Source organism: Oncorhynchus mykiss, chromosome 13 (genome assembly GCF_013265735.2).
Source record: "Oncorhynchus mykiss isolate Arlee chromosome 13, USDA_OmykA_1.1, whole genome shotgun sequence".
NCBI classification, from domain to species: Eukaryota; Metazoa; Chordata; class Actinopteri; order Salmoniformes; family Salmonidae; genus Oncorhynchus; species Oncorhynchus mykiss.
Genome location: NC_048577.1, coordinates 70,976,247 through 70,998,746, shown reverse-complemented (window position 1 = coordinate 70,998,746; position 22,500 = coordinate 70,976,247). Strand labels below are relative to the sequence as shown.

The 22,500-nt window shown below is 43.8% G+C and overlaps 1 protein-coding gene across 1 annotated transcript in view; it reads left to right on the top strand.

The window, feature by feature from the left end:
• mrp1 (multidrug resistance protein 1) overlaps positions 1-22,500 on the top strand; it is a gene marked incomplete in the record, with an annotated part of 82,717 nt that overhangs the window by 518 nt on the left and 59,699 nt on the right. Inside the window, 2 exon segments of the mRNA NM_001168330.1 lie at positions 9,726-9,903; positions 16,216-16,341. Of these exon segments, the coding sequence (NP_001161802.1) occupies positions 9,808-9,903; positions 16,216-16,341 (222 nt within the window).

Genomic DNA, 22,500 nt, shown 5'->3' with positions numbered 1-22,500 from the left:
TGAGAGAGAGAATGAATGAGAGACAGAAAGAGATAGAGCCAGAGAGAGAGAATGAAGGAGAGAGAGCTAGAGAGGACAGTAGGTTTATGAGACAGACCATGAACAGAGAGGTGGAGAGATGACAGTAGGTTTATGAGAGAGGACAGTGGGTTTATGAGAGAGGACAGTAGGTTTATGAGAGAGGACAGTAGGTTTATGAGAGAGGACAGTAGGTTTATGAGAGAGGACAGTAGGTTTATGAGAGAGGACAGTGGGTTTATGAGAGAGGACAGTAGGTTTATGAGAGAGGACAGTAGATTTATGAGAGAGGACAGTGGGTTTATGAGAGAGGACAGTGGGTTTATGAGAGAGGACAGTGGGTTTATGAGAGAGGACAGTAGGTTTATGAGAGAGGACAGTAGGTTTATGAGAGAGGACAGTAGGTTTATGAGAGAGGACAGTGGGTTTATGAGAGAGGACAGTAGGTTTATGAGAGAGGACAGTAGATTTATGAGAGAGGACAGTGGGTTTATGAGAGAGGACAGTGGGTTTATGAGAGAGGACAGTGGGTTTATGAGAGAGGACAGTAGGTTTATGAGAGAGGACAGTAGGTTTATGAGAGAGGACAGTAGGTTTATGAGAGAGGACAGTGGGTTTATGAGAGAGGACAGTGGGTTTATGAGAGAGGACAGTAGGTTTATGAGAGAGGACAGTGGGTTTATGAGAGAGGACAGTAGGTTTATGAGAGAGGACAGTAGGTTTATGAGAGAGGACAGTAGGTTTATGAGAGAGGACAGTAGGTTTATGAGAGAGGACAGTAGGTTTATGAGAGAGGACAGTAGGTTTATGAGAGAGGACGGTAGGTTTATGAGAGAGGACAGTAGGTTTATGAGAGAGGACAGTAGGTTTATGAGAGAGGACGGTAGGTTTATGAGAGAGTACGGTAGGTTTATCAGACAGACCATGAACAGAGAGGTGGAGAGATGGATGAAGGGAGACAGCTGTAAATTATAAAAACAGTTGTGAATTGTAAATTGTGTGTGTGTGTGTGTGTGTGTGTGTGTGTGTGTGTGTGTGTGTGTGTGTGTGTGTGTGTGTGTGTGTGTGTGTGTGTGTGTGTGTGTTTATGCTGATTGATTGTGGGAAGTGATGATTGTTTTGACCATTGACCTGCGTTCCTCCATGAGTCACACCTAGTTCATATCATGATTCACTGACTCTCTCTCTCTCTGTCTCTCTTTCTGTCTCTCTCTGTCTCTCTCTCTCTGTCTCTCTCTCTCTCTCTCTCTCTGTCTCTCTCTCTCTCTCTCTGTCTCTCTCTCTGTCTCTCTGTGTCTCTCTGTGTCTCTCTCTCTCTGTCTCTCTCTCTCTCTGTCTCTCTCTGTCTCTCTCTCTGTCTCTCTCTCTCTGTCTCTCAATTCAATATCTTTTCATGTGACAACACTGAAGAAATGACACTTTGCTACAATGTAAAGTAGTGAGTGTACAGCTTGTATAACAGTGTAAATTTGCTGTCCCCTCAAAATAACTCAACACACAGCCATTAATGTCTAAACCGCTGGCAACAAAAGTGAGTACACCCCTAAGTGAAAATGTCCAAATTGGTTCCAAAGTGTCAATATTTTGTGTGGCCACCATCATTTTCCAGCACTGCCTTTAACCCTCTTGGGCATGGAGTTCACCAGAGCTTCACAGGTTGCCACTGGAGTCCTCTGCCACTCCTCCATGACGACATCACGGAGCTGGTGGATGTTCGAGACCTTGCACTCCTCCACCTTCCGTTTGAGGATGCCCCACAGATGCTCAATAGGGTTTAGGTCTGGAGACATGCTTGGCCAGTCCATCACCTTTACCCTCAGATTCTTTAGCAAGACAGTGGTCGTCTTGGGAGGTGTGTTTGGGGTCGTTATCATGTTGGAATACTGCCCTGCGGCCCAGTCTCCGAAGGGAGGGGATCATGCTCTGCTTCAGTATGTCACAGTACATGTTGGCATTCATGCTTCCCTCAATGAACTGTAGCTCCCCAGTACCGGCAGCACTCATGCAGCACCAGACCATGATACTCCCACCACCACGCTTGACTGTAGGCAAGACACACTTGTCTTTGTACTCCTCACCTGGTTGCCGCCACACACGCTTGACACCATCTGAACCAAATAAGTTTATCTTGGTCTCATCAGACCACAGGACATGGTTCCAGTAATCCATGTCCTTAGTCTGCTTGTCTTCAGCAAACTGTTTGCAGGCTTTCTTGTAGCATCATCTTTAGAAGAGGCTTCCTTCTGGGACGACAGCCATGCAGACCAATTTGATACAGTGTACGGCGTATGGTCTGAGCACTGACAGGCTGACCCCCCCACCCCTGACAGGCTGACCCCCCCCCCCACCACCCCTTCAACCTCTGCAGCAATGCTGGCAGCACTCATACGTCTATTTCCCAAAGACAACCTCTGGATATGACGCTGGGTCAGTCACAGTGGTCAGGTTTTCTGCCACTGTGTACTCTCTGTGTAGGCCCAAATAGCATTCTAGTTTGCTTAGTTTATTCTTTCCAATGTGTCAAGTAATTATCTTTTTGTTTCTCATGGTTTGGTTGGGTCTAATGGTGTTGTTGTCCTGGGGCTCTGTGGGGTGTGTTTGTGTTTGTGTTTGTGAACAGAGCGGGGGGGGGGGGGGGCCCATAGGGCTCTGATCTAAAGTAGTGCACTAGTTTTGACCACTGCCCATAGGGCTCTGATCTAAAGTAGTGCACTAGTTTTGACCACTGCCCATAGGGCTCAGATCTAAAGTAGAGCACTAGTTTTGACCACTGCCCATAGGGCTCAGATCTAAAGTAGAGCACTAGTTTTGACCACTGCCCATAGGGCTCTGATCTAAAGTAGTGCACTAAATAGGGGCATATATTCCATTTGGGACACCGCCAGTGTGTCAGACTTCAGTGAATCCCAGGGGATTAAGACACAGTGAGTGGATAACGAGAGGATGATCGTGAGGCAGAAGTTGTCTGTTAAACTGGAAGCCCATGGAAGAAGTTGGGGGATCGGCTGAAACATTACAGATTCGCACTGCAGACATGTAGAACTGATTTCCCCCGACTGAGCCGACATGTACAGCGGTTACCGTGACTGCGGTCTCCGGCTAAGGCGAGTGCATTGCCTTCACATTTCAATCACTGAACTTCCGCTAAGTGTATTGAATAGAGCCTGGGTGTCAGTGTGTTGCTGTCGTCAGGTAGAGTAGGTGCTGTTGCTAAGCTAAAGGCTAACGAGGATCCACATTAACACATCATACACATGCTTAATCAGTGTCCGGGAAACTGGCCCGGGAAGTAAGGAGAAGCAGGATGGTTAAATATGTCAAAGTAGAACAGTCAGTATGGTCAACTGAGGGTCTATAACACCACAGAACAGTCAGTATGGTCTCAGGGTCTATAACACCACAGTAGAACAGTCAGTATGGTCAACTGAGGGTCTATAACACCACAGAACAGTCAGTATGGTCTCAGGGTCTATAACACCACAGTAGAACAGTCAGTATGGTCAACTGAGGGTCTATAACACCACAGAACAGTCAGTATGGTCTCGGGGTCTATAACACCACAGTAGAGCAGTCAGCATGGTCTCAGGGTCTATAACACCACAGTAGAGCAGTCAGCATGGTCTCAGGGTCTATAACACCACAGTAGAACAGTCAGCATGGTCTCAGGGTCTATAACACCACAGTAGAACAGTCAGCATGGTCTCAGGGTCTATAACACCACAGTAGAACAGTCAGCATGGTCTCAGGGTCTATAACACCACAGTAGAGCAGTCAGCATGGTCTCAGGGTCTGTAACACCACAGTAGAACAGTCAGCATGGTCTCAGGGTCTATAACACCACAGTAGAGCAGTCAACATGGTCTCAGGGTCTATAACACCACAGTAGAGTAGTCAGCATGGTCTCAGGGTCTATAACACCACAGTAGAGTAGTCAGCATGGTCTCAGGGTCTATAACACCACAGTAGAGTAGTCAGCATGGTCTCAGGGTCTGTAACACCACAGTAGAACAGTCAGCATGGTCTCAGGGTCTGTATTTGCTAGAAGCAGCACGTTGGTGATGCCATCCCCTTGATAATGTCCTGTACAGTGAGTCAGTCATGGGCATTTAGCACCTCTACTCCAGAATGCTGCTGACCTTTACACACCTGGCTGTACACTCACCAAACTGCCTATAGTCTATAGACTCATCTGTCCAATGAATGTTGTCAGCTTTCCCCATAGTAATTTACTCTCCATTCAGCTTTCCCATTCGGCTTTCTCATAGTAATTTACTCTCCATTTAGCTTTCCCCATAGTAATTTACTCTCCATTCAGCTTTCCCATTCGGCTTTCTCATAGTAATTTACTCTCCATTCAGCTTTCCCATTGTAATTTACTCTCCATTCAGCTTTCTCATAGTCATTTACTCTACATTCAGCTTTCCCATTGTAATTTACTCTCCATTCAGCTTTCCCATTGTAATTTACTCTCCATTCAGCTTTCTCATAGTAATTTACTCTACATTCAGCTTTCCCATTGTAATTTACTCTCCATTCAGCTTTCCCATAGTAATAATGTCATCTCTTTCTCTCTCAGTTTTCAATTCAATGGGCTATATTGGCTTGGGAAACATATGTTAACGTTGCCAAAGCAGGTGAAATAGATAATAAACAAACTTTAAATAAACAATAAAAAACATCAACAGTAAACATTACACTCAAAAAAGTTCCAAAAGAGTAAAGACATTTCAGAATCACTTTCACTCCCCCTCCCTCCCTCCTTCCCTCTCTCTCTCTCTCTCTCTCTCTCTCTCTCTCCCTCTCTATCTCTCTCTCTCTCTACCTCTTTTCTCTCTCTCTCTCTCTCTCTCTACCTCTTTTCTCTCTCTCTCTCTCTCTCTACCTCTTTTCTCTCTCTCTCTCTCTACCTATTTTCTCTCTCTCTACCTCTTTTCTCTCTCTCTCTCTAACTTTTTTTTCTCTCTCTCTCTACCTCTTCTCTCTACCTCTTCTCTCTCTCTCTCTCTTTTCTCTCTCTCTCTACCTCTTTTCTCCCTCTCTCTCTTTCTACCTATTTTCTCTCTCTCTCTCTACCTCTTCTCTCTCACTCTCTACCTCTTTTCTCTCTCTCTCTACCTCTTTTCTCTCTCTCTCTCTCTCTCTCTCTCTCTCTCTACCTCCTCTCTCTCTCTCTAACTCTTCTCTCTACTTCTTCTCTCTCTCTACCTCTTCTCTCTCTCTCTCTACCTCTTCTCTCTCTCTCGCTCTCTACCTCTTCTCTCTCTCTCGCTCTCTACCTCTTTATCTCTCTGTCAGTCTCTCTTTTCTCTGTGTGTTTCTCTCTTCGTATACATCTGCCTCCTGTGCCTGCATTTGGGTCTCGCCTTGTGCCTTGATAGTTAGGTTATTGAAGACAGAGACAGAGAGGTGTAGTCTTGTTGACTCATCAGGGAAACTTGTGTTGATTCAACACACTAAACACACCGTGATTCAACACACTAAACACACCGTGATTCAACACACTAAACACACCGTGATTCAACACACTAAACACACCGTGATTCAACACACTAAACACACTGTGATTCAACACACTAAACACACCGTGATTCAACACACTAAACACACCGTGATTCAACACACTAAACACACCGTGATTCAACACACTAAACACACCGTGATTCAACACGCTAAACACACCGTGATTCAACATGCTAAACACACCGTGATTCAACACGCTAAACACACCGTGATTCAACACACTAAACACACCGTGATTCAACACGCTAAACACACCATGATTCAACACGCTAAACACACCGTGATTCAACATGCTAAACACACCGTGATTCAACACGCTAAACACACCGTGATTCAACACGCTAAACACACCGTGATTCAACATGCTAAACACACCGTGATTCAACACACTAAACACACTGTGATTCAACACACTAAACACACTGTGATTCAACACACTAAACACACCGTGATTCAACACACTAAACACACTGTGATTCAACACACTAAACACACTGTGATTCAACACACTAAACACACCGTGATTCAACACACTAAACACACCGTGATTCAACACACTAAACACACCTTGATTCAACACGCTTAACACCGTATTCCGCTTAACACCTTGGCACCCTGTTCCCCTTGTACAGTAGTGCACTACTTTAGATTAGGGCCCAATGACACCCTGTTCCCTATGTAGTGCACTACTTTAGATCAGGGCCCAATGACACCCTGTTCCCTATGTAGTGCACTACTTTAGATCAGGGCCCAATGACACCCTGTTCCCTATGTAGTGCACTACTTTAGATCAGGGCCCAATGACACCCTGTCCCCTATGTAGTGCACTACTTTAGATCAGGGCCCAATGACACCCTGTTCCCCATGTAAAGTAGTGCACTACTATAGATCAGGGCCCAATGACACCCTGTTCCCTATGTAGTGCACTACTTTAGATCAGGGCCCAATGACACCCTGTTCCCCATGTACAGTAGTGCACTACTTTAGATCAGGGCCCAATGATACCCTGTTCCCCTTGTACAGTAGTGCACTACTTTAGATCAGGGCCCAATGACACCCTGTTCCCCTTGTACAGTAGCGCACTACTTTAGATCAGGGCCCAATGACACCCTGTTCCCCTTGTACAGTAGTGCACTACTTTAGATCAGGGCCCAATGACACCCTGTTCCCCATATAAAGTAGTGCACTACTTTAGATCAGGGCCCAATGACACCCTGTTCCCCATGTAGTGCACTACTTTAGATCAGGGCCCAATGACACCCTGTTCCCCATGTACAGTAGTGCACTACTTTAGATCAGGGCCCAATGACACCCTGTTCCCCATGTACAGTAGTGCACTACTTTAGATCAGGGCCCAATGACACCATGTTCCCCATGTACAGTAGTGCACTACTTTAGATCAGGGCCCAATGACACCATGTTCCCCATGTAGTGCACTACTTTAGATCAGGGCCCAATGACACCCTGTTCCCCATGTACAGTAGTGCACTACTTTAGATCAGGGCCCAATGACACCATGTTCCCCATGTAGTGCACTACTTTAAATCAGGGCCCAATGACACCCTGTTCCCCATGTAGTGCACTACTTTAGATCAGGGCCCAATGACACCCTGTTCCCCATGTACAGTAGTGCACTACTTTAGATCAGGGCCCAATGACACCATGTTCCCCATGTACAGTAGTGCACTACTTTAGATCAGGGCCCAATGACACCCTGTTCCCCATGTAGTGCACTACTTTAGATCAGGGCCCAATGACACCCTGTTCCCTATGTAGTGCACTACTTTAGATCAGGGCCCAATGACACCCTGTTCCCTGTGTAGTGCACTACTTTAGATCAGGGCCCAATGACACCATGTTCCCCATGTACAGTAGTGCACTACTTTAGATCAGGGCCCAATGACACCCTGTTCCCCTTGTACAGTAGTGCACTACTTTAGATCAGGGCCCAATGACACCCTGTTCCCCATGTACAGTAGTGCACTACTTTAGATCAGGGCCCAATGACACCCTGTTCCCTGTGTAGTGCACTACTTTAGATCAGGGCCCAATGACACCCTGTTCCCTGTGTAGTGCACTACTTTAGATCAGGGCCCAATGACACCCTGTTCCCTGTGTAGTGCACTACTTTAAATCAGGGCCCAATGACACCCTGTTCCCTATGTAGTGCACTACTTTAAATCAGGGCCCAATGACACCCTGTTCCCTATGTAGTGCACTACTCTTAACCAAGGCTTATAGGGAATAGGGTGCCAATTAGGACGCAAACCTTGTTTTCCTGCACTATCGTTGAGGGTTGAGAGGTGAGGAAAGCAAACAGTGGATCCCAAAATTGTTTACCCAATTTAAAGCTTCCCTGATTGTTGTCGTGTGTCTTGTGAGCCACAACGTAAGCAAAACCATGGGGTCTGATGTGTGGTCTTCAGTGGCCCAAGGTTGTGGGTTCACTCCCAGCAGGGATCGCATACCCAGACGTATAACTAACTTATTATGTGTCTACACAGGATGTCACGAACCAGGAAGGATTTATCATTGGATGGGTGCTCATCTACCACTTTGGGGAACATTGGTTGTTGTCTCCGTGATTAAAAAGGCCGACCAGGAGAAGGTCTATGGGCTACAGAGGAAACTGTAGTGAAGTTCAACCCTGAGCTGGAGGCTTGGAGACATCTTGACATCATTATCACTACTGTATTTACTGGTTGGGTTTGGAGTTACTGCTGCTATACAGTCTGCTGGTAGACAGTCTGCTGGTATACAGTCTGCTGGTAGACAGTCTGCTGGTATACAGTCTGCTGGTATACAGTCTGCTGGTAGACCGTCTGGGCTCTGGAGAAGGAGAAGGAGAGAAGGGGGAGGGAGAGAGTGAGAGGAAGATAGACACATACCCTACCTACCTCTCTCTCTCTCTCTCTCTCTCTCTCTCTCTCTCTCTATCCCTACCTCTCTCTCTCTCTATCCCTACCCCTCTCTCTCTCTCTCTCTCTATCCATCTCTATCCCTCCCTCTCTCTCTCTCTATCCCTGCCTCTCTCTCTCTCCACCCATCTCTATCCTTACATCTCACTCTCTCTCCCTCTGTCTATATCCCCACCTCTCTCTCTCTCTCTCTCTCCCTCCCATCTATATCCCTACCTCTCTCTCTCCCTCCATCTATATCCCTACCTCTCTCTCTCCCTCCATCTATATCCCTACCTCTCTCTCTCTCCCTCCATCTATATCCCTACCTCTCTCTCTCCCCTCCATCTATATCCCTACCTCTCTCTCCCCTCCATCTATATCCCTACCCCTCTCTCCCTCCCCATCTATATCCCTACCTCTCTCTCTCCCTCCATCTATATCCCTACCTCTCTCCATCTCTGACCCTGTAAAACAACACCTATCATACTACTATGACTGACCCTGTAAAACAACACCTATCATACTACTATGACTGACCCTGTAAAACAACACCTATCATACTACTATGACTGACCCTGTAAAACAACACCTATCATACTACTATGACTGACCCTGTAAAACAACACCTATCATACTACTATGACTGACCCTGTAAAACAACACCTATCATACTACTATGACTGACCCTGTAAAACAACACCTATCATACTACTATGACTGACCCTGTAGAACAACACCTATCATACTACTATGACTGACCCTGTAAAACAACACCTATCATACTACTATGACTGACCCTGTAAAACAACACCTATCATACTACTATGACTGACCCTGTACAACAACACCTATCATACTACTATGACTGACCCTGTAAAACAACACCTATCATACTACTATGACTGACCCTGTAAAACAACACCTATCATACTACTATGACTGACCCTGTAGAACAACACATTTCACTGCACCTATCATAACATCTGTTTTGTATTGACCCAATGCTTCCATTTGTTTGTCAAATTCTCTCCCTCTCAGGACTGGAACCTGACCTGGTACACCCCCCTCACCCAGACCTGACCCAATGCTGCCATTTGTCTGTTACATATTCTAACACTCTCCTCTCCCTCCATCCATCTCCCATCCCTCCTTCTCTCTCTCAGGACTGGAACCTGACCTGGTACACCCCCCTCACCCAGACCTGACCCAATGCTGCCATTTGTCTGTTACATATTCTAACACTCTCCTCTCCCTCCATCCATCCCCCATCCCTCCTTCTCTCTCTCAGGACTGGAACCTGACCTGGTACACCCCTCATCCAGACCTGTCCCAATGTTTCCAGCACACGGTCCTGGTGTGGTTCCCCTGTATGTACCTGTGGTCCTGCGGTCCTCTCTACCTGGTCTACCTCTGGTTCACTGGCCAGGGAGGCATCTCTCTGACCAGCCTCTGCTGTGCCAAAACTGTGAGTCTCTGTGACACACAGACACACACACACACACACACACACACACACACACACACACACAGACAGACAGACAGACAGACAGACAGACAGACAGACAGACAGACAGACAATACCAACTCAAATGAAAGATTGATCAGTTAGTTTCACTGGTCTTCAGGAGAAGTAGGAAGTCCTTTCTCCTGTATAGATTCAGAAGGAATCCAAAATAATACAAATAATTACTAACAACTGACAGAACATATTACATCTATATCCTGCTACCATCTGACAGAACACATTACATCTATATCCTGCTACCATCTGACATATTACATCTATATCCTGCTACCATCTAACATATTACATCTATATCCTGCTACCATCTAACATATTACATCTATATCCTGCTACCATCTGACATATTACATCTATATCCTGCTACCATCTGACAGAACATTGCACCTATATCCTGCTACCATCTGACATATTACATCTATATCCTGTTACCATCTGACATATTACATCTATATCCTGCTACCATCTGACATATTACATCTATATCCTGTTACCAACTGACATATTACATCTATATCCTAGTACCATCTGACATATTACATCTATATCCTGCTACCATCTAACAGAACATTACATCTATATCCTGTTACCATCTGACATATTACATCTATATCCTGTTACCAACTGACATATTACATCTATATCCTGCTACCATCTGACATATTACATCTATATCCTGTTACCATCTGACATATTACATCTATATCCTGCTACCATCTAACAGAACATTACATCTATATCCTGTTACCATCTGACATATTACATCTATATCCTGTTACCAACTGACATATTACATCTATATCCTGCTACCATCTGACATATTACATCTATATCCTGCTACCATCTAACATATTACATCTATATCCTGCTACCATCTGACATATTACATCTATATCCTGTTACCATCTGACATATTACATCTATATCCTGCTACCATCTAACAGAACATTACATCTATATCCTGTTACCATCTGACATATTACATCTATATCCTGTTACCAACTGACATATTACATCTATATCCTGTTACCAACTGACATATTACATCTATATCCTGTTACCAACTGACATATTACATCTATATCCTGCTACCATCTGACATATTACATCTATATCCTGCTACCATCTGACATATTACATCTATATCCTGTTACCATCTGACATATTACATCTATATCCTGCTACCATCTGACATATTACATCTATATCCTGCTACCATCTGACATATTACATCTATATCCTGCTACCATCTGACATATTACATCTATATCCTGTTACCATCTGACATATTACATCTATATCCTGCTACCATCTAACATATTACATCTATATCCTGTTACCATCTGACATATTACATCTATATCCTGTTACCATCTGACATATTACATCTATATCCTGCTACCATCTAACAGAACATTACATCTATATCCTGTTACCATCTGACATATTACATCTATATCCTGTTACCAACTGACATATTACATCTATATCCTGCTACCATCTGACATATTACATCTATATCCTGTTACCATCTGACACATTACATCTATATCCTGTTACCATCTGACACATTACATCTATATCCTGCTACCATCTGACACATTACATCTATATCCTGTTACCATCTGACACATTACATCTATATCCTGCTACCATCTGACATATTACATCTATATCCTGTTACCATCTGACATATTACATCTATATCCTGCTACCATCTGACAGAACACATTACATCTATATCCTGCTACCATCTGACATATTACATCTATATCCTGTTACCATCTGACATATTACATCTATATCCTGTTACCATCTGACACATTACATCTATATCCTGCTACCATCTGACATATTACATCTATATCCTGCTACCATCTGACAGAACACATTACATCTATATCCTGCTACCATCTGACATATTAAATCTATATCCTGCTACCATCTGACAGAACACATTACATCTATATCCTGTTACCATCTGACATATTACATCTATATCCTGCTACCATCTGACATATTACATCTATATCCTGCTACCATCTGACATATTACATCTATATCCTGCTACCATCTAACATATTACATCTATATCCTGCTACCATCTGACAGAACACATTACATCTATATCCTGCTACCATCTGACATATTACATCTATATCCTGCTACCATCTGACACATTACATCTATATCCTGCTACCATCTGACATATTACATCTATATCCTGTTACCAACTGACACATTACATCTATATCCTGCTACCATCTGACATATTACATCTATATCCTGCTACCATCTGACATATTACATCTATATCCTGCTACCATCTGACACATTACATCTATATCCTGCTACCATCTGACATATTACATCTATATCCTGCTACCATCTGACATATTACATCTATATCCTGCTACCATCTAACATATTACATCTATATCCTGCTACCATCTGACAGAACACATTACATCTATATCCTGCTACCATCTGACATATTACATCTATATCCTGCTACCATCTGACATATTACATCTATATCCTGCTACCATCTGACATATTACATCTATATCCTGCTACCATCTGACATATTACATCTATATCCTGCTACCATCTGACATATTACATCTATATCCTGCTACCATCTGACATATTACATCTATATCCTGCTACCATCTGACAGAACACATTACATCTATATCCTGCTACCATCTGACACATTACATCTATATCCTGCTACCATCTGACATATTACATCTATATCCTGTTACCAACTGACACATTACATCTATATCCTGTTACCATCTGACACATTACATCTATATCCTGCTACCATCTGACATATTACATCTATATCATGCTACCATCTGACAGAACACATTACATCTATATCCTGCTACCATCTGACACATTACATCTATATCCTGCTACCATCTGACATATTACATCTATATCCTGCTACCATCTGACAGAACACATTACATCTATATCCTGTTACCATCTGACACATTACATCTATATCCTGCTACCATCTGACATATTACATCTATATCCTGCTACCATCTGACAGAACACATTACATCTATATCCTGCTACCATCTAACATATTACATCTATATCCTGCTACCATCTGACAGAACACATTACATCTATATCCTGTTACCATCTGACACATTACATCTATATCCTGCTACCATCTGACATATTACAGCTATATCCTGCTACCATCTGACAGAACACATTACATCTATATCCTGCTACCATCTAACATATTACATCTATATCCTGCTACCATCTGACATATTACATCTATATCCTGCTACCACCTGACATATTACATCTATATCCTGCTACCATCTGACATATTACATCTATATCCTGCTACCATCTGACATATTACATCTATATCCTGCTACCATCTGACATATTACATCTATATCCTGCTACCATCTGACATATTACATCTATATCCTGCTACCATCTAACAGAACATTACATCTATATCCTGCTACCATCTGACATATTACATCTATATCCTGTTACCATCTGACATATTACATCTATATCCTGCTACCATCTGACATATTACATCTATATCCTGTTACCATCTGACATATTACATCTATATCCTGCTACCATCTGACATATTACATCTATATCCTGTTACCATCTGACATATTACATCTATATCCTGCTACCATCTGACATATTACATCTATATCCTGCTACCATCTGACACATTACATCTATATCCTGGTACCATCTGACATATTACATCTATATCCTGCTACCAACTGCCATATTACATCTATATCCTGCTACCATCTAACATATTACATCTATATCCTGCTACCAACTGCCATATTACATCGGTATCCTGCTACCATCTAACAGAACATTACATCTATATCATGCTACCATCTAACAGAACATTACATCTATATCCTGCTACCATCTAATAGAACATTACATCTATATCCTGTTACCAACTGACACATTACATCTATATCCTGTTACCATCTGACATATTACATCTATATCCTGCTACCCTCTAACAGAACATTACACCTATATCCTGCTACCATCTAACAGAACATTACATCTATATCCTGCTACCAACTGACATATTACATCTATATCCTGCTACCATCTAACATATTACATCTATATCCTGCTACCAACTGACATATTACATCTATATCCTGTTACCATCTGACATATTACATCTATATCCTGCTACCATCTAACATATTACATCTATATCCTGGTACCATCTAACAGAACATTACATCTATATCCTGCTACCATCTAACAGAACATTACATCTTTATCCTGCTACCATCTAACAGAACATTACATCTATATTATGCTACCATCTGACATATTACATCTATATCCTGCTACCATCTAACAGAACATTACATCTATATCCTGCTACCATCTAACAGAACATTACATCTATATCCTGCTACCATCTAACAGAACATTACATCTATATCCTGCTACCATCTAACAGAACAGTACATCTATATCCTGCTACCATCTGACAGAACAGTACATCTATATCCTGCTACCATCTAACAGAACATTACATCTATATCCTGCTACCAACTGACAGAACATTACATCTATATCCTGCTACCATCTAACAGAACAGTACATCTATATCCTGCTACCATCTGACAGAACAGTACATCTATATCCTGCTACCATCTGACAGAACAGTACATCTATATCCTGCTACCATCTAACAGAACATTACATCTATATCCTGCTACCATCTAACAGAACATTACATCTATATCCTGCTACCATCTAACAGAACAGTACATCTATATCCTGCTACCATCTAACAGAACAGTACATCTATATCCTGCTACCATCTGACAGAACAGTACATCTATATCCTGCTACCATCTGACAGAACAGTACATCTATATCCTGCTACCATCTAACAGAACATTACATCTATATCCTGCTACCATCTAACAGAACAGTACATCTATATCCTGCTACCATCTGACAGAACAGTACATCTATATCCTGCTACCATCTGACAGAACAGTACATCTATATCCTGCTACCATCTAACAGAACATTACATCTATATCCTGCTACCATCTAACAGAACATTACATCTATATCCTGCTACCAACTGACAGAACATTACATCTATATCCTGCTACCATCTAACATATTACATCTATATCCTGCTACCATCTAACAGAACAGTACATCTATATCCTGCTACCATCTAACAGAACAGTACATCTATATCCTGCTACCATCTAACAGAACATTACATCTATATCCTGCTACTATCTAACATATTACATCTATATCCTGCTACCATCTAACAGAACATTACATCTATATCCTGCTACCAACTGACAGAACATTACATCTATATCCTGCTACCATCTAACATATTACATCTATATCCTGCTACCATCTAACATAACTGTACATCTATATCCTGCTACTATCTAACAGTACATCTACATACTGATCAGGATATTTATTGTAATTGTGTAATTGTGTTTGTCCCCCTCATTGTTTGTGTTTAAACTAACTCCTGTCTCCCCTCTCTGTAGGTGCTGGGTCTGTGTTTAAACTAACTCCTGTCCCCTCTCTGTAGGTGCTGGGTCTGTGTTTAAACTAACTCCTGTCTCCCCTCTGTAGGTGCTGGGTCTGTGTTTAAACTAACTCCTCTCCCCTCTCTGTAGGTGCTGGGTCTGTGTTTAAACTAACTCCTGTCTCCTCTCTCTGTAGGTGCTGGGTCTGTGTTTAAACTACCTCCTGTCTCCTCTCTGTAGGTGCTGGGTCTGTGTTTAAACTAACTCATGTCTCCTCTCTGTAGGTGCTGGGTCTGTGTTTAAACCAACTCCTGTCTCCTCTCTGTAGGTGCTGGGTCTGTGTTTAAACTAACTCCTGTCTCCTCTCTGTAGGTGCTGGGTCTGTGTTTAAACTAACTCCTGTCTCCTCTCTGTAGGTGCTGGGTCTGTGTTTAAACTAACTCCTGTCTCCTCTCTCTGTAGGTGCTGGGTCTGTGTTTAAACTAACTCCTGTCTCCTCTCTGTAGGTGCTGGGTCTGTGTTTAAACTAACTCCTGTCTCCTCTCTGTAGGTGCTGAGTCTGTGTTTAAACTAACTCCTGTCTCCTCTCTGTAGGTGCTGGGTCTGTGTTTAAACTAACTCCTGTCTCCTCTCTGTAGGTGCTGGGTCTGTGTTTAAACTATCTCCTGTCTCCTCTCTGTAGGTGCTGGGTCTGTGTTTGGTATCCTTTGGCTTCCTAGAGGTGTTCTACGTGCTGGTGGAGAGGAGTGCAGAGATACACCAACACATGGTCTTCCTGCTTAGCCCCGTTATACGCAGCCTTACTATGGTAAGAAGAGGGAGGGAGGGAGGGAGGGAGGGGTGCAGAGATACACCAACACATGGTATTTGATGAGAGTGAGTGAAGAGAGAGAGAGATAAAGGTACGTATGTAGAGAGACAGAGAGAAGCAGGGAGATAGAGAGAGAGATAAAGTTATGTAGAGAGAAGAGAGAGAGAGATGAAGGAAGTCAGGGAGAGAGAGAAGAGAGAGAGATAAAGTTATGTAGAGAGAGAAGAAGAGAGAGAGAGATGAAGGTAGTCAGGGAGAGAGAAGAGAGAGTGAGATAAAGTTATGTAGAGACAGAGAGAAGCAGGGAGATAGAGAGAGAGATGAAGTTATGTAGAGAGAGAAAAGAGAGAGAAAGTTATGCAGAGAGAAGAAGAGAGTGAGATAAAGTTATGTAGAGAGAAGAAGAGAGTGAGATAAAGTTATGTAGAGAGAAGAAGAGAGTGAGATAAAGTTATGCAGAGAGAAGAAGAGAGTGAGATAAAGTTATGTAGAGAGAAGAAGAGTGAGAAAGTTATGTAGAGAGAGAAGAGAGAGAGATAAAGTTATGTAGAGAGAGAAGAGAGAGAGATAAAGTTATGTAGAGAGAGAAAAGAGAGATACAGTTATGTAGAGAGAGAAAAGAGAGAGAGATAAAGTTATGTAGAGAGAGAAGAGAGAGAGATAAAGTTATGTAGAGAGAGAAGAAGAGAGTGAGATAAAGTTATGTAGAGAGAAGAAGAGTGAGAAAGTTATGTAGAGAGAAGAGTGAGATAAAGTTATGTAGAGAGAAGAGTGAGATAAAGTTATGTAGAGAGAAGAGTGAGATAAAGTTATGTAGAGAGAGAAGAGAGAGAGATAACGTTATGTAGAGAGAGAAGAAGAGAGAGAGATAAAGTTATGTAGAGAGAGAAGAAGAGAGTGAGATAAAGTTATGCAGAGAGAAGAAGAGTGAGAAAGTTATGTAGAGAGAAGAGTGAGATAAAGTTATGTAGAGAGAAGAGTGAGATAAAGTTATGTAGAGAGAAGAGTGAGATAAAGTTATGTAGAGAGAGAAGAGAGAGAGATAACGTTATGTAGAGAGAGAAGAAGAGAGAGAGATAAAGTTATGTAGAGAGAGAAGAAGAGAGTGAGATAAAGTTATGCAGAGAGAAGAAGAGTGAGAAAGTTATGTAGAGAGAAGAGTGAGATAAAGTTATGTAGAGAGAAGAAGAGAGTGAGATAAAGTTATGTAGAGAGAAAAGAGAGAGAGAGATAAAGTTATGTAGAGAGAGAAAAGAGAGAGAGATAAAGTTATGTAGAGAGAGAAGAGAGAGAGATAAAGTTATGTAGAGAGAGAAGAAGAGAGTGAGATAAAGTTATGTAGAGAGAAGAAGAGTGAGAAAGTTATGTAGAGAGAAGAGTGAGATAAAGTTATGTAGAGAGAAGAGTGAGATAAAGTTATGTAGAGAGAAGAGTGAGATAAAGTTATGTAGAGAGAGAAGAGAGAGAGATAACGTTATGTAGAGAGAGAAGAAGAGAGAGATATAAAGTTATGTAGAGAGAGAAGAAGAGAGTGAGATAAAGTTATGCAGAGAGAAGAAGAGTGAGAAAGTTATGTAGAGAGAAGAGTGAGATAAACTTATGTAGAGAGAAGAAGAGAGTGAGATAAAGTTATGTAGAGAGAAAAGAGAGAGAGAGATAAAGTTATGTAGAGAGAGAAAAGAGAGAGAGATAAAGTTATGTAGAGAGAGAAGAGAGAGAGATAAAGTTATGTAGAGAGAGAAGAAGAGAGTGAGATAAAGTTATGTAGAGAGAAGAAGAGTGAGAAAGTTATGTAGAGAGAAGAGTGAGATAAAGTTATGTAGAGAGAGAAGAAGAGAGAGATACAGTTATGTAGAGAGAGAAGAAGAGAGTGAGATAAAGTTATGCAGAGAGAAGAAGAGAGTGAGATAAAGTTATGTAGAGAGAAGAAGAGTGAGAAAGTTATGTAGAGGGAAGAGTGAGATAAAGTTATGTAGAGAGAGAAGAGAGAGAGAGATAAAGTTATGTAGAGAGAGAAGAAGAGAGAGAGAGCTAGAAGGAGAGCTCCCCCAGAATAACTTACCTACTGAACCCTGACACACATACTGAACTAGGACCACCCTGACAAACTGAACCCTGAGCCGGAGCCAAGTGCCTCAGGGACAAGGTCCCATCAGTTAGGGAAACAGACACAGACAGACAACACAAACTGTGAATTATCCAAAGCTGTGGTTGGTGCTGTAGACAACATGTTACAGTTCAGGAGCTTTATAACCACACACACACACACACACACACACACACACACACACACACACACACACACACACACACACACACACACACACACACACACACACACACACACACACACACACACACAGAGAGAGAGAGACAAGATACCAAACTGAGAGCTTTATAAATCACAGGAACACCAGATACCTAACAGAGATATTGTATGAAAGGCAGTGAAGTCATAGTAGTTAATGATATCAGTGCTGTTCAGCCTCATTAAAACCTCCTCCACCTGTGATCCTCGTGTCTTGTCACCTGTGATCTTACCAGCGGGAGCGAACACATAAAGTAAGACCTAACCTAAAGAATACACAGTCCACCAAGTGTTCTGTTACAGATCCTTTAGCAGACACTCAGCCAGCCAACAGACTGAGGGTTATAGCTAGACCTGCATTCTCATTCTACTACAGAGAACATAGAAAATCGTTTCAGCTGTTGCTCTGACATGCTTGGAGTTCTTACATGGGTGGTGTTTGCCATTTTGGGACTATTCTATTGGACAAGGCAAACTCAATCAAGCACAGATAAAGTATTTGAAATGATTTCCAATGGTATTTGAATCCAGGTTTGGCTCTAGCACTCTGCCTTCCGAACATAAACCAATACAGCAGGGTTCCCCAACTGGCGGCCCATGGGTGGTTTTAATTGGCCCGTGGGTGGTTTAATTGGCCCATGGGTGGTTTTAATTGGCCCGTGGGTGGTTTCAATTGGCCCGTGGGTGGTTTTAATTGGCCCGTGGGTGGTTTCAATTGGCCCGTGGGTGGTTTTAATTGGCCCATGGGTGGTTTTAATTGGCCCGTGGGTGGTTTAATTGGCCCATGGGTGGTTTTAATTGGCCCGAGGGTGGTTTCAATTGGCCCGTGGGTGGTTTTAATTGGCCCGTGGGTGGTTTCAATTGGCCCGTGGGTGGTATTAATTGGCCCGTGGGTGGTTTTAATTGGCCCATGGGTGGTTGTAATTGGCCCATGGGTGGTTGTAATTGGCCCATGGGTGGTTTTAATTGGCCCATGGGTGGTTTAAATTGGCCCGTGGGTGGTTTCAATTGGCCCGTGGGTGGTTGTAATTGGCCCACGGGTGGTTTCAATTGGCCCACGGGTGGTTTTAATTGGCCCATGGGTGGTTTTAATTGGCCCATGGGTGGTTTTAATTGGCCCATGGGTGGTTTCAATTGGCCCGTGGGTGGTTTCAATTGGCCCGTGGGTGGTTTTAATTGGCCCGTGGGTGGTTTTAATTGGCCTATGGGTGGTTTTAATTGGCCTATGGGTGGTTTTAATTGGCTCGCTGGTGGGGTTTTTTAACGTTTTTTTTGGTGTGTGGAATTTTTATTGTTGGAGATAAAAGACAAAAAAACACCAGGAAATCAGCTCCAAGTTATTTTCATTCAAGAAATCTGTTCCCAAGTATTCTTACGCATAATTAGAGAGACACGCCATGATCATGTACAAGTGTAAGCAAGGTTTGAAATTATTATGTTTTAGTCAAACCCCATATCTGTTTGGGCCTCTTGTGATCAATTTGCAGTCTACAAATCAGCAAAATCTAGTTGATGATCTGGTCTGCTCAATCTCGTCTGGTCAATCTTTTATGGTCAATCTCTTCTTGCTAATCTCTTCTGGCCAATCTCTTCCGGTCCTTCTCTTCCGGTCCTCGTCTTCCGGTCCTCGTCTTCCGGTCCTCGTCTTCCGGTCCTCGTCTTCCGGTCCTCGTCTTCCGGTCCTCGTCTTCCGGTCCTCGTCTTCCGGTCCTCGTCTTCCGGTCCTTCTCTTCCGGTCCTCGTCTTCCGGTCCTTCTCTTCCGGTCCTCGTCTTCCGGTCCTCGTCTTCCGGTCCTCGTCTTCCGGTCCTTCTCTTCCGGTCCTCGTCTTCCGGTCCTTCTCTTCCGGTCCTTCTCTTCCGGTCCTCGTCTTCCGGTCCTTCTCTTCCGGTCCTCGTCTTCCGGTCCTCGTCTTCCGGTCCTCGTCTTCCGGTCCTCGTCTTCCGGTCCTCGTCTTCCGGTCCTTCTCTTCCGGTCCTCGTCTTCCAGTCCTTCTCTTCCGGTCCTCGTCTTCCGGTCCTTCTCTTCCGGTCCTCGTCTTCCGGTCCTCGTCTTCCGGTCCTCGTCTTCCGGTCCTCGTCTTCCGGTCCTCGTCTTCCGGTCCTTTCTTCCGGTCCTTCTCTTCCGGTCCTTCTCTTCCGGTCCTCGTCTTCCGGTCCTTCTCTTCCGGTCCTCGTCTTCCGGTCCTCGTCTTCCGGTCCTTCTCTTCCGGTCCTTCTCTTCCGGTCCTCGTCTTCCGGTCCTTCTCTTCCGGTCCTCGTCTTCCGGTCCTCGTCTTCCGGTCCTTCTCTTCCGGTCCTCGTCTTCCGGTCCTTCTCTTCCGGTCCTCGTCTTCCGGTCCTTCTCTTCCGGTCCTCGTCTTCCGGTCCTCGTCTTCCGGTCCTTTCTTCCGGTCCTCGTCTTCCGGTCCTCGTCTTCCGGTCCTTCTCTTCCGGTCCTTCTCTTCCGGTCCTTCTCTTCCGGTCCTCGTCTTCCGGTCCTTTCTTCCGGTCCTCGTCTTCCGGTCCTCGTCTTCCGGTCCTCCTCTTCCGGTCCTCGTCTTCCGGTCCTCGTCTTCCGGTCCTCGTCTTCCGGTCCTCGTCTTCCGGTCCTCCTCTTCCGGTCCTCGTCTTCCGGTCCTCGTCTTCCGGTCCTCGTCTTCCGGTCCTCGTCTTCCGGTCCTTCTCTTCCGGTCCTCGTCTTCCGGTCCTCGTCTTCCGGTCCTCGTCTTCCGGTCCTCGTCTTCCGGTCCTTTCTTCCGGTCCTCGTCTTCCGGTCCTCGTCTTCCGGTCCTTCTCTTCCGGTCCTTCTCTTCCGGTCCTTCTCTTCCGGTCCTCGTCTTCCGGTCCTTTCTTCCGGTCCTCGTCTTCCGGTCCTTCTCTTCCGGTCCTCGTCTTCCGGTCCTCGTCTTCCGGTCCTCGTCTTCCGGTCCTCGTCTTCCGGTCCTCGTCTTCCGGTCCTCGTCTTCCGGTCCTTCTCTTCCGGTCCTCGTCTTCCGGTCCTCGTCTTCCGGTCCTCGTCTTCCGGTCCTCGTCTTCCGGTCCTTCTCTTCCGGTCCTCGTCTTCCGGTCTATCTCTTCCACTAAATCCCTTCTTGGTTGTTGGTGCATTGTGGGGTTCTTGGGGGTGGGGAATGGAATTAATTGTATTTTTTATGTTATTTTTCTTCCTGGGGGGCTGTGGGAGGGGTCTCGAATGGTTGAGGGACAGTTATTGGGGAACTGTGGGGGGGATCTAGGAGGGTTCGGGTTCACGTTTTGTGGCCTGGTGGTAGATCGGTCAAAATGCCCTTGAGCAGGGCATTGACCCTGGATGCTTCTGTGTCTTGCTCTGAATGGGAATCTGTTGGATGACTGGTATGATGTAGTTATTGAATGGGAATCTGTTGGATGACTGGTATGATGTAGTTATTGAATGGGAATCTATTGGGTGACTGGTATGATGACTGGTATGATATAGTTATTGAATGGGAATTTGTTGGATGACTGGTATGATGTAGTTATTGAATGGGAATCTGTTGGATGACTGGTATGATGACTGGTATGATGTAGTTATTGAATGGGAATTTGTTGGATGACTGGTATGATGTAGTTATTGAATGGGAATCTGTTGGATGACTGGTATGATGACTGGTATGATGTAGTTATTGAATGGGAATCTGTTGGATGACTGGTATGATGACTGGTATGATGTAGTTATTGAATGGGAATCTGTTGGATGACTGGTATGATGTAGTTATTGAATGGGAATCTGTTGGATGACTGGTATGATGTAGTTATTGAATGGGAATCTGTTGGATGACTGGTATGATGACTGGTATGATGTAGTTATTGAATGGGAATCTGTTGGGGGACTGGTATGATGTAGTTA